At 44.6% G+C, this 15,632-nt stretch overlaps 1 protein-coding gene across 1 annotated transcript in view; it reads right to left on the bottom strand.

Annotated features, from left to right (window-relative positions):
• Positions 1-15,632, bottom strand: part of ABCA12 (ATP binding cassette subfamily A member 12) — a 165,105-nt gene that overhangs the window by 85,917 nt on the left and 63,556 nt on the right. The window contains exons 11-18 of the mRNA XM_054971557.1: positions 15,412-15,527; positions 12,158-12,264; positions 8,282-8,535; positions 8,083-8,195; positions 6,690-6,814; positions 5,774-5,947; positions 1,769-1,933; positions 187-388 (exon numbers count right to left, since the gene is read on the bottom strand). Of these exons, the coding sequence (XP_054827532.1) occupies positions 187-388; positions 1,769-1,933; positions 5,774-5,947; positions 6,690-6,814; positions 8,083-8,195; positions 8,282-8,535; positions 12,158-12,264; positions 15,412-15,527 (1,256 nt within the window). The remainder of the gene's footprint in view (positions 1-186; positions 389-1,768; positions 1,934-5,773; positions 5,948-6,689; positions 6,815-8,082; positions 8,196-8,281; positions 8,536-12,157; positions 12,265-15,411; positions 15,528-15,632) is intronic.

Genomic DNA, 15,632 nt, shown 5'->3' with positions numbered 1-15,632 from the left:
ATCCTTCACGTGTAAAATGTCACTTGTAGCAAGGCTAAGTTCTACTGGAACTAAAAAATGGGACTTAGTTGCAGCTAATTTTAAATACACAGATTTCATAAGGGGCTTGTCATGGCTCATGGTTGTTGCATGGTTTCACCGGACTATAGCCATATTCTGCAACAAGCTACAGTCTTATTCACTCACTGGAATCCTGTGGAATGCCATATTTCTTCATAATGTGTTTCACACCCTCATCATGTATAGAAGAATGGTGAATGTTCTGCTCTTCAAAATCAGGAAGCAGGGATTCGAAAAACAGAGGGGTGATTTCCTGGTTGCAGAGAGTTTTCGAAATGGTTTTAAATGTCTTGTTATTTACTGTTAGATTGCTGGCCTTGGACAGTGCCTGTAGAAGCAAACCAAAGGCACAGTGACAAAATAAAGAACATATTAAGGAGACACTTTGGCACGTAAGGTAATGGCAGCATTCCAGCTTATATATGGCATAACATTTTTATGGGGCTGTATAACTTTGAAAGCCAGTATGGTGCTTGAATGGCTGGAGAAAATCAGGTTATACTAGTTGAAGAAGACCTTCTGAATGCTCTCTGTCCCAAATTGTACACACACACACACATACACACACACACAAACACATGCTACAGTAATACATTAGTCTTTGAGGTGCCATAAAACTTGTTTCTGTTTATAAAGAAGGAGAGCAATTGTAACACCCAGTGTGTGATTTCCTCATTTCTCTCTCCTACTGCAATCTAAAATGCCCCCTGAAGTGCTGTTCCTGGGGAATGGGCAGGGCTTTTTTTCAGCTGGAACGTGGTGGAATGGAGTTCCGGAACCTCTTGAAAATGGTCACATGGCTGGTGGCCCCGCCCCCTGATTTCCAGACAGAGGGGAGTTTAGATTGCCGCTGGAGCATGGAAGACAAGGAGCCACCAGCCATGTGACCATTTTCGCCGAGGGTGATTTAAACTTTTAAAAACTGCCCCTTTGTTCCAGCTGACCCAAAGTGACATCATTGGTCCTGGGAGCATGCACGCACTTTGCACACACACATGTGGTACCAGGGGCACCGCCTCCTGCCAAAAGTTGCCCCCTTTGCTGGCAACCCACTGAGTTCCATCACCTCCTTCCCCAGAAAAAAAGGCCTGGGAATGGGGGAACCCCAGAAAGACTATTAAGGGGGAGTCAGTGGTTTGCAGTAGAAAGGGGGGAATCAGTGAAAATCAAGCCCCCTCCGTTTAGAAATGAATACAGAATATGGAGGGAGAGGCAGCAATATTGTACTTTGCTTGGATTGACAAAATACCCCAACTGGCCTTCCTCTCTCCCTTGCCCTGTCCTCTGACACCTTCCCAAGTCCTCTACATGATCCACATAACCGTTTCGATGTCCACCAAGCCCCTTCCTACCCACTCCTTTGTCTATCTAACACCTACACTTTTATTCCTCTGCAGGCAGACTTCCATGAGTGCAAGGTTTTAGTCGATGAAGGGCCTTGCTGTCCTAAATACAGGGAATAACACTAGCTATTCCTGCTCATCTTTCTTGGAATTCCATGCCTTTTGTTATTCTGTATGGGAACTGTTCCTACTATATGCTGTAACTGTCTATCTGCTCCTTATGAATGCTACAAGCTATGTTAATCTTTGAATATTTTTGCTATTTTAATTGGAAGCTCAGTGATAACTATTTAACTACTAGGGGGGGAAACTTAACTACTAGGGGAAAAAATCCTGCCTATCACTTGTTGGCAGAGAAAACAAACCTTGGAAAGTGGTGCATTTCTTGACTGACGTAGCTTTTTAAGGGAATGAATTGCATCCAGGAGCGGGCGTACATCAGATTCAACCTGGTTCTTGAAGTGATCCAAATCTTCGAGGAGCCCAAATACCTTATCCAGAGAAGACTGTAGTTTCTTAGGGAAAAACATCTAGAACAGATCAGAAGAAGCAAAATCACAGTTTGGCTTCAGGGTCTTTGGCGATTCCAAGCTTTTTGGAGATTTCAGAGGATTCTAGGACTTCCTGCAGGGCAGCAGAACCACAAGCCCGTATCATATCCACAGAGGGGGGGGGGGAGAGAGGGAGAGGGAAAGAGATTCTTTGCACACACATGTCCATTCTGGGCTGAACTGCGGGATCATCTTCCTCAAGTACTGATGGGTACTTGGACAGAGCCATTGTGGAGCCATTTTCTAACCATTATCCCTCCCTTCAGGTAACCTCTGCAGCTGTTCCTTTGTCCTGGGCCATGGCCAACCCCATTTACTGGGATCAGAAAACAAGCAATGTTTCCATAGAAGCATTTAGGGATGTGCACAGGGGAAATATTTGGTTTTAAACCCAAAGTGGGAAAACGATTCGGAATAACCCCTGAAGCGGCAAGCCGCTTCAGGTTCAGCTTATCAGAATTGCTTCAGTATGCTTTGTAATGGTTTGGAGCATACCGAAGTGAGACCCCCACGTCCCCCCCGAAGCCCCCCTTCCCCCAACCCCTACCCACTTACCTTTCCCGAAGGTTGGAGCAGGTGCCTCTGCTGCCGCAGTGGTCAGCAGGGCAGTGGGGAAGGCTGCAGCTGGCACCTCCACCACCCGTGCCGCTGTTTCAGCTGCCACAGCAGTCGGCAGGGCAGTGGGGAAGGCTGCGGCTGGCAGGGCAGTGGGGAAGCCCACAGCCAGCACCTCTGCCACATGCACCGCTGCTTCGGCCGGCATGGCGGCTGGCAGGGCGGTGGAGAAGGCCACAGCCAGCACCACTGCTGCCTGCACCGCCACTTCCGCCAGCGCCAGGATGTCCCAGGTAAGTGGGATGTTGGTGGGAGGGAGCCCTTTAAAAAGGCTCCAAAGCTTCCTGAAGCAACCCGAATCACTTCGGGAAGCTTTGATTCAGTATTTCCAAATCAAGGCCATCATACTGGCCCTGATTCGGAAGTACTGAATCTTTACAAATTGGGCCTGGTTTGGGTTTTTTTTCCAAACCGGGAACCCGAAGCACACACCCCTAGAAGCATTTGCTTTCACTTTGTCAGGACTGGCCTGTGGTCATTATTAACCATTTCAAAGGTATTTAAAGCTTCTGGGTGACCACTTCCTTTTGCAGAGCAATAAAATAAAGACACATTGTGCAAGACAGGCAGGAGAGTCGAGAGGTTAAAACTAGCCTCCTCCTTTGGGCAACAGCAGCTCAAATTCTGCCTTTTTCACCATCCACCAAAGGACACTTAAAGCAATGCATAAAAGCCTGTGGTCAGGTCACCAAGCAACTTCATAGCTCTGAGGAAGTTCCACAGAGCAATGCTGCTAGGAAGCCAGGTCTCAGGGACCAGGCAAGGGCACAAGCAACTTCCTGCACGGCTTGAGAGCATCTGTTAAGCACTTCATCTTACACAAGGTCCACCTGAAGTACCGTGCCCAGGCAACTTCTTTCCCTTACCTACCTGGCACCATCACCTGCCTCCAGTAAGCTCCACCCCACCTCATCATCTGCCAGCAGCAACATCCTTAAGATACAAGTCCCTGCCCCCTCTTTCAGGTTCTTAGCCCCAGAAAACCTGGCAACTCTAATTCCCTCTGGAGGATATCTGCCACGGCTGGAACTCTTCAAAGCTGTAGCTGGAACAGTAGCCCTGTACCTTCATTTTACATGTGGAATATGACCTCCTACAATAAACCCTTTGATGCGTGGACCATGATTAATATGGGATTTTGAAAGGGTTGTGCTTTTGTAATCTTGCTGGGTCAGATGGTGAAGGAAATAATTCATTACTGGGGTATGGGAGGGAGATAAAACATTACATATCTAAGTTATCTAGCAATTATTTATTTATTTCCTTTTATTTATTTATTTAAGACATTTGTACATCGAACATTAAAACACTAAAAAACAATTTAAAACAACACTTTAAAACAATTTAAGTTTTAAAATATTTAAAATAGTATTAAAAAATTCCCTGAACATACAACGCAGAACACAAAAAAGGGGGAGGAGGGCCAATACCAGTTATTTATTGGGGATATGCCAGACAAAACAAAGAAGTATTTGCCTGCTGGTGGAAGACAGCAAAAGAGGGGGGATGGACAAATCTCCCTGGGGAGACAGTTCCAAAGTTTTGGTGCCACGACTGAGAAGCCCCTTTCTTAAGTTGCCAGCCACCTGCCTGGAATGACCAGCTAGGTTCATATGGAGAAGCTGGTCCTTAAGGTATGCTGGTCTCAAGCTATATAGGGCTTTAAAGGTCAATACCAGCACCTTGAATTGGGCTGGAAGCAAATTGGGAGCCAGCATAGATGAAACAAGACGGTTGTAACTTTAAGTATTTAAGTTATAACTGTGTGCTTCAATACTTATTGATTTGGCAGGTCTGATTTCATAAAAGCATCTGTTTAAAAATTTTCAAACAGCGATGTCTTAAAAATGCATACTCCATGGGAGCACAACAGCAGATTTGTTGGAAACAAAGAAGTGTGTTGGCTTTAAGCAATGTATAGTTTTAAAATAGATTTCCATATGTTACAATTTGTTGATTTTTTTTTTAAAGTGTGAGTTTATAGTAGAATTGTTTATAAGGAATTGCGTAAGAGGGAAAAGGGATGCAAAAGAAATTTTTTATTCTTTCCCCCTTGGACCAGCTCAGAGGAAGCTAGGGGTATGCAGTTGGATACGGCTGACCCAACAAGATGCCAGATATTTTGAGGATCGGATCAGCAATACTCAGTATTGTTCCTGCCTCCCTAATATGATGTCAATTTTCCTACTGTGGATAATATCATAATTAGGAATCCTGTCAGGGAGGCGGGAGAGGCTATGGAAGAGGGAGAGCTCCCCGATCAGTTGGCAGAGCACCAGACCTTTAAACGTTAAATGGCTATCTTTTTCAGTGGGAAGGCCGAGTCTGACCCCATTGAAAATAATGGAGCTTTGCAGTTAAGAGATGTGAAGCTGACAAGTTTGGGGGTGGGGGGTTCTAAACAATGGGGGATAGACCTGGCCTCCAGATTATAGAGATTATAGAGTCTAGTGCTCATCGAAAAATGTCCTGAATAATGCTCAGACTTGCCTATTGGGCAAGAGACTGCGCCACATCCAATCTTCGGGCTGTTTGTTCCAGCCTTCTAAGGAGCCCCTGGCATCGGAGGCAGCTCAGCCAATCCTGCAGAACAGCCAGAGGGTGGAGGGTGGGCCAAAGTTGCACCTGGCAGGTTGGAATGCAACCCCAGGCCACCAGCAGAGTTGTAAACAGCTGCAAACCTGGATGTGGCATGGGTTCCCACCCAACAGGTAAGTCCGGGGCCAGTTCCGGGCATTTTCCAGTGGGTGGTAGAACTGTCCTCCAGACTCTGAAGGTCAGGTCTCCGGCCCACAGAAAATAAAAATGGTAGATTTGTCCTTCCCCCAATCATGTCAGTTCTGCACGAGAGAGTCAAGAAGGTCATGATTCATTTTAATAAAATATCGAGAGTATTGTTCTGATTTTTCTGGAAAGACTTTCTGGAATAATAAAAATACTCCACCACGCAGTGACTCCAGATGTTTTATTAAAGCGATACTCTCTGGGACTCAGAGTGTCTTGAGGGAAATACCCCCTTGAAACTCTGGTCTATTATGTTTTGTTTGAAGGCTTTGTGTGTGTGTGGGGGGGGTGTCATTCCAACCCTCTATTAATTTTCTGCAAATGTAGGTGGGGCAGCACTGACAGAGAACTTCTTCGTGTATGCAAAGTAGCTTAGAAAACAGAGAAAGATATAAAAATGGCATAAAGTTCAAGACAAACCTTGTACATGAAGTTGTATATATCCACGTAATGCAGAAGCGTGACCCCCAAAACATAAGATTTGTGGGCCCTTTCTGTGAGAGACAGGCTGCAGAAGTCCTTTGCTATGATTTCCATCTTAGAGTCAGCATCCACATGTTTACAAGATTCCAGCTGGAACATCTGAAAGATCAGCTGTATTGGCCAAGAAGAAAAGCAAGTTAGAAAGTAACGATGGTGGGCAAAAGCCATCTAACAGAGCTGAGGACACAGTGGCAGGCCCCAGAGCGGACGGGGAGGGAGAGACAGTGTAGTTCAACAAGCCCTTTGGATGGAATCTGCCAGAGTGGGGGCGGGAGAGACTCTGTAGTTCAACAACAAAGGAGTTAGGGGTATTAGCCAAAAGCTTATTTTTCTTTCACACACACCCCAACTCTTTGTTTTGCAAAAAGAGTGAATCGTTCTCTATCCACCAGCTCTTTTAAAACCCACAGCTCCCAGGTAAAATTGCAAAACCCAACACTTAAAGAGCACGTGCCAGGCGTCACTATGTGGTGAGACCCAGAGTGTCCTCAGTTGCTTCTCAGACCCTGAGGGGAAAAGGTCAACAAGCCACACATGGACCTATCAGGACTCTCAGCATCTCATGAGCTCAAGAGGTTGGGTGGGTGCTGCTGCTCTCACTATACCACCTCATGCTGAACGCTGCCTCCCTCATGGTAGCCCTCCTCCCTCCACAGGAGCAACCACCAGTCAGGAAATGAGGCACACATTTCAGGTGGGCATTTCAGTCAGAAATACCTCACTGACTCATCTCAGCCAAATGACTGGAATTCATGTTTGTACATGTACATGCTTAGGTGTACACACACACAATTAGTCTCTAAGCCCTGAGTGTGAAAGGTAAACTAAGGGTATTACATCATAATACATTTACCTCTGTTCTGTTTTCCGGAAGAGGCATTTCCAGTAGAGCATCTATACTTTCCGTTGACATTCTCACCATATTCCTGAGATCCTCCCTGAGGCGGTCAACATTTCTGAACAGATCTATTACCATGTCTTGAAAACATCACAAAACAAAAATTAGATATTATATTTTTATCCCGTCTTCTAGAGACACTGCTCGCACAGAATATTTACAGCAGGCCAGGCAAAAATGAAAACAATGTCTCAAGAGCATCACCATGTGGTACATTTAGAGACATGAAAATTCAGAGGCATTGTTCTCATTTTGTATTCTCCTGTATTTTGGCGCCTGAATGAATGCCATCTACTTCTCAGCCAATTTTTGCTAATCATCAATTTTCTATCTGTTTCAAATCGGGCTATTAGTGACAAATTAATCACAAATTCTTTATTTTTCTGTTTTATAAGATCCTTGATTAAATACCAAAGAAGACCACACATGAGTTCTTGCCCTCTTACTTTTTTAGTCTTCCTAGCTGTAACACTTCTAAGCCAGGCCCATCAAATACAATTATCAGGCAGCAACTGAACTATTCTCATATCATAGAAACAGAGGAGTTAGCCGTGTTAGTCTGTAGTAGCAAAATCAAAAAGAGTCCAGTAGCACCTTTAAGACTAACCAATTTTATTATAGCATAAGCTTTCGAGAATCAAGTTCTCTTCATCAGATGCCTGATCAAAACTGTTTTGATATCATAGAAAGTAACTCTTTTTCAGTGGAAGTAGTTTCTTCAACAATCTGCCCATTATTTTTTTTCTCTTACTGTGTGAGTTCTTTCAGTTTACTAGTTCCAACAGAATATGTATTTTCTAGACTCTAGAGTAAATATATGCTGCAAGATAGCCATTATGATATGAGAACCGGACTCCTTTTCTACAGGAATAGATTTGGGTCCACACAGTTCACAGATCTTTGCACATAACAGCCGTCTGCATTCACCCAACTGCCATCTCTGGAAGTTGTTGCTGCGTTGAGGGGGGTGGAAGAAGAATAAATGTATTGGTTGTGAGAGGTGTGGGGGGTGGGGGTGGGGGGCTAAAACACTGTCCTAAATGTCTCAGTGTAGTGTTTGTACACTGGAGATGAAGGTACAAAATTCCTTTTCCAGAATTCACTCATACATACAGTTTCTGAAATACTGGATATAGTTTCATAGCACCTTTAAGACTAACCAACTTTATTGCAGCATAAGCTTTCGAGAACCACAGTTCTCCTCGTCAGATGGGAACTATTTTGCGACTACAGACTAACACAGCTAACTCCTCTGGATCTATGATTATGGATATAGTTTGATACACTTTTCCAACCAAATTTAATGCAAATTAACCATTCTAAAGGAGGAAGTACATGAAAAAATTACCTTGCCCCTTAGGATATGCCGCATTCTTTGTGTGATTCACTATAGAATTCACAGAAGCCACATATTGAGGGATGTCTCGGATATAATTAAACTGCGGCACATTTTCTCGAAACCTTGCAAAATAAATACATGAATAAATGTCTGTGTTTTTCATATAACAACAATACTGTTCTACTGGGGACATTTAAGGAGGCCTTACCAGTTAATTTCCTGCTGGAGTCTTCTGGGGTCTCCAACAAGCATTTGTCGAAGTTCTCCAGGCACACTTCTGTGATTAATTAGGCTGGCCACAACGTGCTCACTTCTTGCAACACTATGAAGAATCTTCTTGTGAAACTCACTTTCTTTGCACAAGTTCACAAAACTGGCATCAGGGAGTTGGCAGGCTTGCAGTGATGCTCTGAACTGCTCAGAGTCACAGAGGGCCGATGTCAAGTTTTGGAGACGTGCAAGCTTTCAAAACAAACAAGAAAGGCGTAAATGTTATTTTAAAATGAATGGTTATACCCAAGAAATCCAGGAAACTGCTTTAAATTGAGCTTTCTGATCTCACATTTTTAATTCTAAGCATTCTGACAAGACTGAGTAAAGTTGGAGAAATATTCTTGGGCATGGAAGGAAAATCTCCTGTTATCACCAAAAAAAAAAAAAAAAGGAATCTGAGGGTCCATTAAAAGACTAACAGTTTTCTGGAGCACAAGGTAAATAATAATAACATACTTTTTAAACTGCTCTGGGTGGGCGTTAAGTTGTCCTGAAGGGTAGTATACACGGCTTTTTTTCAGCTGGAACACGGCGGAACGGAGTTCCGGAACCTCTTGAAAATGGTCACATGGCTGGTGGCCCCGCCCCCTGATCTCCAGACAGAGCAGCCCAGAGGGCAATCTAAACTCCCCTCTGTCTGGAGATCAGGGGGCGGGGCCACCAACCATGAGACCATTTTCTCTGAGGGTAACCCACTGAGTTCTACCACCTCTTTTCCCAGAAAAAAGCCCTGGTAGTATATAAATTTAATGTTGTTGTTGTTGTTAAAGTTTGGGGTACTACAGCTCCATGTCAAAGTGAATTCTCAGTCAGCAGATATATACACAGAAGGGGGACATTTTTGAACAGTACGTTTGTAAAGACCATGAAAGACAAGAGGTACAGTTGGTGGCATTTCTATATAAAACCCAAAAGTATATAAGTATACACAGTCACAACATAAAAAGCAATGGGGGGACGCAAAAAAACCCCTAACCAAACCAAGCCCCCCAGTCTTTCCACTTGTAATCTGAGAGTCCCTTGGCTGGGCTACATGTGCACAAAATTTGCAGTCAAGGGATTCAACACATTTCAGATGGTAACCAGCAAGTGCCTGTTGCCCACGATCTAAAAAGCTCTTCCTGCAAACCATTTTTGGACCCAAGGGCCTGGATCTAGTTGTTACTAGAAAAACAAGGCAGCAGAAAAAAATGCTTTCTACAACCTCACTCTAGCCTGGAAGATGGCCTCTTATCGCGACACAGTCAACCTGGCCACTTGCATCCATGCTATGGTAACATCAAGGCTTGACTATTGTAATGCTCTATACATAGGCCTCCTATCTAAGTTAACTAAGAGGCTCCAATTAGTGCAAAATGCTGCAGCTCGACTGTTATCAGGAGCAAGCAGGAGCGTGAACATCACTCCCATCCTACAGTCACTCCATTGGCTACCCATCAGTTACCGTGCTCAGTTCAAGGTATTGGTTATTATATACAAAGTTCTCGGCTTTGGTCCGGCATACCTACGGGACCGCCTCCTTCCCTATGTCCCTCCACAGCAGCTTCACTCATCTGAACAGGGTCTCCTGCCAGTGCCAGGCTGCACATGCGTGAAATCAACAGCAGCCCGTACACAGGCTTTCTCTCTGGTGGCCCCTACCCTGTGGAATGACCTGCCTGAGGAGGTCAGGAGAGCCTCCACTCTCCTGGCTTTCCGCAAACGATGCAAACTCGAACTATTCATAAAGGCTTTTTACTGAAATGGGAGGGCTGTATTGTAGGGATGGGGTCTCAGATGCTTCGCTAATGATTTAGGGACTGTAGACTTCATCATTATATTGCCTTACATATTATCTGTTGCTTTAAATATGTTCTCCTATGTACCACCTGTGCTCCATGTTGTCTAATGTCAATCCTAGAATTGATTATGTTCTGTTTCAGTATTTTTTCTACTCTATTTTTGCTAATGTTGTGTCTTTTAAACTTGTGTCTGTTTACCCTGTGGCACTGTTTGTGGAAATGTCCTTGATCCTGTATTGAAATATACTTGTTAATGTTTGTACTAATCTCATACTGTGTAATCCACCTTGAGTCTCAGTGAGAAAGGCGGACTATAAATGACATGAATGAATGAATGAATGAATGAATGAATGAATGAATGAATGAATGAATGAATGAATGGTCTGACTCCCTGGATCCTCGATGCTTCCAGAAATAAGTAGAACTGTCTCCCATGAGGATCACTTGCTCTCAAGGCTTTTTTTTCAGCTGGAACGCGATGGAACGGAGTTCTGGCACGTCCTGAAAATGGTCACATGGCTGGTGGCCCCGCCCCCTGATCTCCAGACAGAGGGGAGTTTAGATTGCCCTCCCCACCCACTGGTGCGGAGGGCAATCTAAACTCCCCTCAGTCTGGAGATCAGGGGGCGGGGCCACCGGCCATGTGATCATTTTCACCCAGGGCAATTTAAACTTTAAAAAACTCCCCCCTTGTTCCAGCTGACCCAAAGTGATGTCATTGTGCGGTCCTGAGTTCCACCACTGAGTTCCACCACCTCTTTTCCCAGAAAAAAGCCCTGCTTACTCTGATGCCCTTCCTCACTCGCCTGACCCTGCCTTTCTTGTGCTTTCTCCCTGCTTCTTGAGCCTGTGCAGTTTCCCCCAACATTCATGGTCCCTGCCAACCAGCAGCAGCCCTCACATCACAGTTTTGGAACCACGGCTTCTGATTCACTGACCTGTCCCTTTCAGGTCATCTGCCATTCATTTCCTCTGAACCCTGCTTTTAAAGGTTGCTCTAGCTTGGATGGTATACATTTAAATAATATATTTAAGACATTTGAATGTCTTCAGAAGAGAGGAAGTTCAGATCCAGCTATGCTACTGAGGTGTTCCTTAGGTCCTTACCACCACATCTTACTATTTCTTTTCCTGGTGCTGGAAGTGGCCACCACAACCTGCACTGGGCCATCAGGGCTTTTGCAAATTTTCTTTGTAAAATTGGCAATTTCATATCTATAGATCAACTTAACGTAATAAAAAGTGCAGCAGGATCTCTGAATTCCCAGCTTTCATCCCCCCCCCCCGGGAAAAGCAGTTCTAGGAGGATATTTTGAACAGAGATGCAGCAGTAGGGAATAGAGATGGGCACAAACCAGAACCAGAAAAAAACCAAACCATGTGGTTCGTGGTTTGTCAAATTTCACGAACCACAAACTTTCATAAACCCGCCCCTGGTTCGCGAACCGGTTCATTTGGTTTGTGAAAATGTCACATCCAGGTCAGAAAATAATCACTTCCAGTCAGCAGAAGTTCCCTTCTGGGTCAGCAGAAGGTATGCAGGAAGTCCATCTCCTGTTGCCTAGGAAACTGATTGATTGGCACCAGGCTGTCTGCAGTGATGAACCAAAAAACAAACCAAACAAACCAGCCTAAAGTTCATGGCGGTTCATCAGCAATGGGATCTGATGAACCGCTGGTTAATTTTGGTTCGTATTTTGGTTCGTGCCCATCTTTAGTAGGCAGAATGAGCTTAACCCATTTTCCACACATGGAGTCTCTACTGTAAATTGCCCCTCCAAAAGTCACATTTCACTCTGGGGGTTTGCAAATGTGAACTGAGGCAAGAAAAAGTTTCAAACATTAAAGGAGGAGCAGGTAGCAAAGTGTGAAGTTCCCCTTTCCCCTCCATCCTTCTGTTCTAAATCTCATGCCCATAGCTGCTGTTTTTCTAGAAAAAGCAGCCATCCAGCTTTTGTTGCACGCTTTTATGTGTAATTTGTAGTTAGGCTTTCAGTTCCCCTGGCACATAATGGTGTATCTCTACTTACTCTAAACGCCAGGATTTCTGGAATGGATGAATATTTCTTGTAGATGTCACTGTGAGCAAAAAGAATGCTTTGCAACAGTTCTGCATCCAAAGGAAGAGCTGCATTTTCTGTTAAGAAAGACCATCATTACACAAAGCTCTTCTCAGGCACCGTACACTTTTATAAACCTTGCACATAAAATTTCTGGATTTCCTTTCTTGTGACTTGGGCTTCATAACAGATGATTTGAAGCATTGGAGATTGTACCCTGTCTTTGGCTGTTTCCACACTGCCTTAAAATAGCGGCAGGCTCCTGGAATGCTGGCAGCTTCTTCATGCAAGATGAGCTGAAAAAACAACCTGCATCTGTTTTAAAGAAAACATCACACAAAGAAGCCGCCAGCGTTTCGGGAGCCTGCCGCTTTTTAAAGGTAGTATGGAAATGGCCTTTATGGCAAATGAGCATTAGAACTTTACAAGTGGGGCCCCACAAGGACTTGCAATGAGGAATCTTGTTTCCCCACCCCTTCTTCCTCTTTGCTTCTCCGTGGAAATGCCTTCTGTCCCTCCCCTCTCCTTCTCTCTCTCGCTCCTGATAAATAAATCGCTATGTAGGCCTCAGAAACCTAATAAACCATTCCATATTTGGGCCATTAGCAGAGTCTATCATGTGGCATAGGAAGTGTGATTATAGGTGGCTGTGAGCTCGTTCTGCTGGCTGGTGTGTGTGCAGGAGTGAAAATAACAAAAGCATACACTTGGTTTATATTTAGAAAAGAAAAAAGAGTTCTTTATTGCAGGAACTCCATACTCTGATAGGAAAGGAGGAGAGATAGATCCTAACTACCTATCTAGTCTAAGGATTGGCAGGACAACACCTGCATCCATGCTGCCAAGATGGAGGGAGGAGAAGGAGAGAACTGCTGCCTGGAACAAAGCCAGGAAGAGAAAGAGTGAGAGGGAGGAGGTCAGGAGGAGGAAATCCTGAGAATAGCAATCTGCATATTAAAGGACGGTCAGAGCAGTAAACAATAGTAAACAGTAAAAAGAGTGCCCTGACCTCTCTATCTTTCTAACTCTTTGGTTTGTCCCCCTCTGAAACTTGAGGAGAGAGACAGCACTGGATCCTCCTCTTCTAACACCTCACACCTATGTATTGTCGAAGGCTTTCACGGCCAGAGAACGATGGTTGTTGTGGGTTTTCCGGGCTGTATTGCCGTGGTCTTGGCATTGTAGTTCCTGACGTTTCGCCAGCAGCTGTGGCTGGCATCTTCAGAGGTGTAGCACCAAAAGACAGAGATCTCTCAGTGTCACAGTGTGGAAAAGATATGGCAGGTCATTTATATCTACTCAGGAGGGGTGGGACTGAGCTGAGTCATCCTGTAGGAGTTTTCCAGGGTGTGGAATGCTAATGGCGGGAGGCTTCACAGTAGACAGTAGAGACCCCCTCACCTCTGCAGGAGTATACCGTATACCCTGCAGCTGTGGACAAGTTTACATCGGGACCAAAAAGCGTAGCATCCAGACAAGAATAAAAGAACATGAAAGACACTGCAGACTTGGACAACCGGAAAAATCAGCAGTGGCTGAACATAGCCTAACTCAAACAGGGCACAGTATCTTATTCCAGGACACCAAAATACTGGACAACACTTCCAACTACTTTGTCAGACTGCACAGGGAAGCCATTGAAATTCACAAGCATAAGCAAAACTTCAACAGGAAAGAAGAAACCTTAAAAATGAACAGAGCATGGTTTCCAGTTCTGAAAAACACCAGGCTAACAAAACACTCCACACCCGACAATAGCCCTGCAGAGAAGATTAGCACATCAAGCACCAATCCATATGCAAAAGAACCTCCTCAGGATACAGTGAAGCCTCCCGCCATTAGCATTCCACACCCTGGGAAACTCCTACAGGATGACTCAGCTCAGTCCCACCCCTCCTGAGTAGATATAAATGACCTGCCATATCTTTTCCACACTGTGACACTGAGAGATCTCTATCTTTTGGTGCTACACCTCTGAAGATGCCAGCCACAGCTGCTGGCGAAACGTCAGGAACTACAATGCCAAGACCACGGCAATACAGCCCGGAAAACCCACAACAACCACCTCACACCTACTTACCTACGTACCTTTTCTGTTTCCCCCTTGGCAGCCTCTGTTCCCCCCTTCACACACTCAACCACTTTTTTCTTCTCCCCCTTCCCCATGTTCTGCTTTCCCTCTTTCCTTTCTGAACCTTCAGGCTCCAGCTTTATTTTTCCTTCCTGTCCTTTACCTTTTTCGGCCTGTCTCTCCTTGCCACGCCCCTACCCCGGCTGCCTGGAATCCTCAGGAATGTTGGCCGAGGGTTGCCTAGCAACCTCCAAAATCTCACAAAATAGTCTTACAAAATCTCAGTGGCACACTTTTTCAAAAGAAGTGGGCATTGCTTCTATGGTTTGGGTTTTTTTCCCCTAGTCCCGGTGCATTTTTAATGGGTTGCCATGTCCTCTTACCCTCCATGACTTGGACTTTGTTTGTCCAGAAGCATAAGCAGCTGAGTGCAATCTTGAGTGGGGATTGGACTGGGAGGAGGAAGGGAAGAGTTTAAAATGGGCAGAATAAGATCAAAACGAACCCTTCCTCCGAGCTGATTTTCAAGCTTTTCTTGGCTTATTTTCCAGCAAGAAAGAGATTTTATGCTATTTTACGTCATTTGTACTGGGTTTTATTGTACAATGTATGTTGTACATAAAGAGAACTGCATTTTACTAATAAAATATTTGTTATCATCAGGGCTTTTTTTCAGCTGGAATGTGGGGGAACGGAGTTCCGGAACCTCTTGAAAACGGTCACATGGCTGGTGGCCCCGCTCCCTGATCTCCAGACAGAGGAGAGTTTAGATTGCCCTCCGTGCTGCCAAGTGGCATGGAGGGCAATCTAAACTCCCCTCTGTCTGGAGATCAAGGGGTGGGGCTACCAGCCATGTAACCATTTTCTCTGAGGGCAACCCACTGAGTTCCACCACCTCTTTTCCCAGAAAAAAAGCCCTGGTTATCATCATTATGTTTGCCATGACTGGGCCAGAGCTACAATGCTGTCTGGCTGTGGTAAGCATGGAAGTACGGAGAAGACAGGCACGGGACAGCTCTTCCTGGCATCTGCTCACAGCTTTGTTGGGAAAATACCTTGTTGTACCACATACAAGGGACGCATGGGAAAATATTAAGCTGCCCCCAAAGGAATGTTTCAGGATCAAGGAAGCCCTTCTGTAAGTAAATGTTACCTGATAATTCACTGTCGAGCACTTTAGTCATATTCATCAGACAAAGCATGTATGATCGAAAACCATTATCAGGCAATGTTTTTAAGAAGGTATTTTCAAATTCCGAAAACAAAAACCTGGAATATAAAAAAGAATGTATCATCTTCCAAGTATGAAACAATACTGACAAGCAAAGTCCTACAAGAAAAAACACTGAAGTCACCTGCAACTAAGGTAAGATA

The sequence above is a fragment of the Eublepharis macularius genome, chromosome 2, assembly GCF_028583425.1.
Source record: "Eublepharis macularius isolate TG4126 chromosome 2, MPM_Emac_v1.0, whole genome shotgun sequence".
In the NCBI taxonomy this organism is placed as follows: domain Eukaryota; kingdom Metazoa; phylum Chordata; class Lepidosauria; order Squamata; family Eublepharidae; genus Eublepharis; species Eublepharis macularius.
This window is presented reverse-complemented; position numbering and strand designations above follow the sequence as displayed.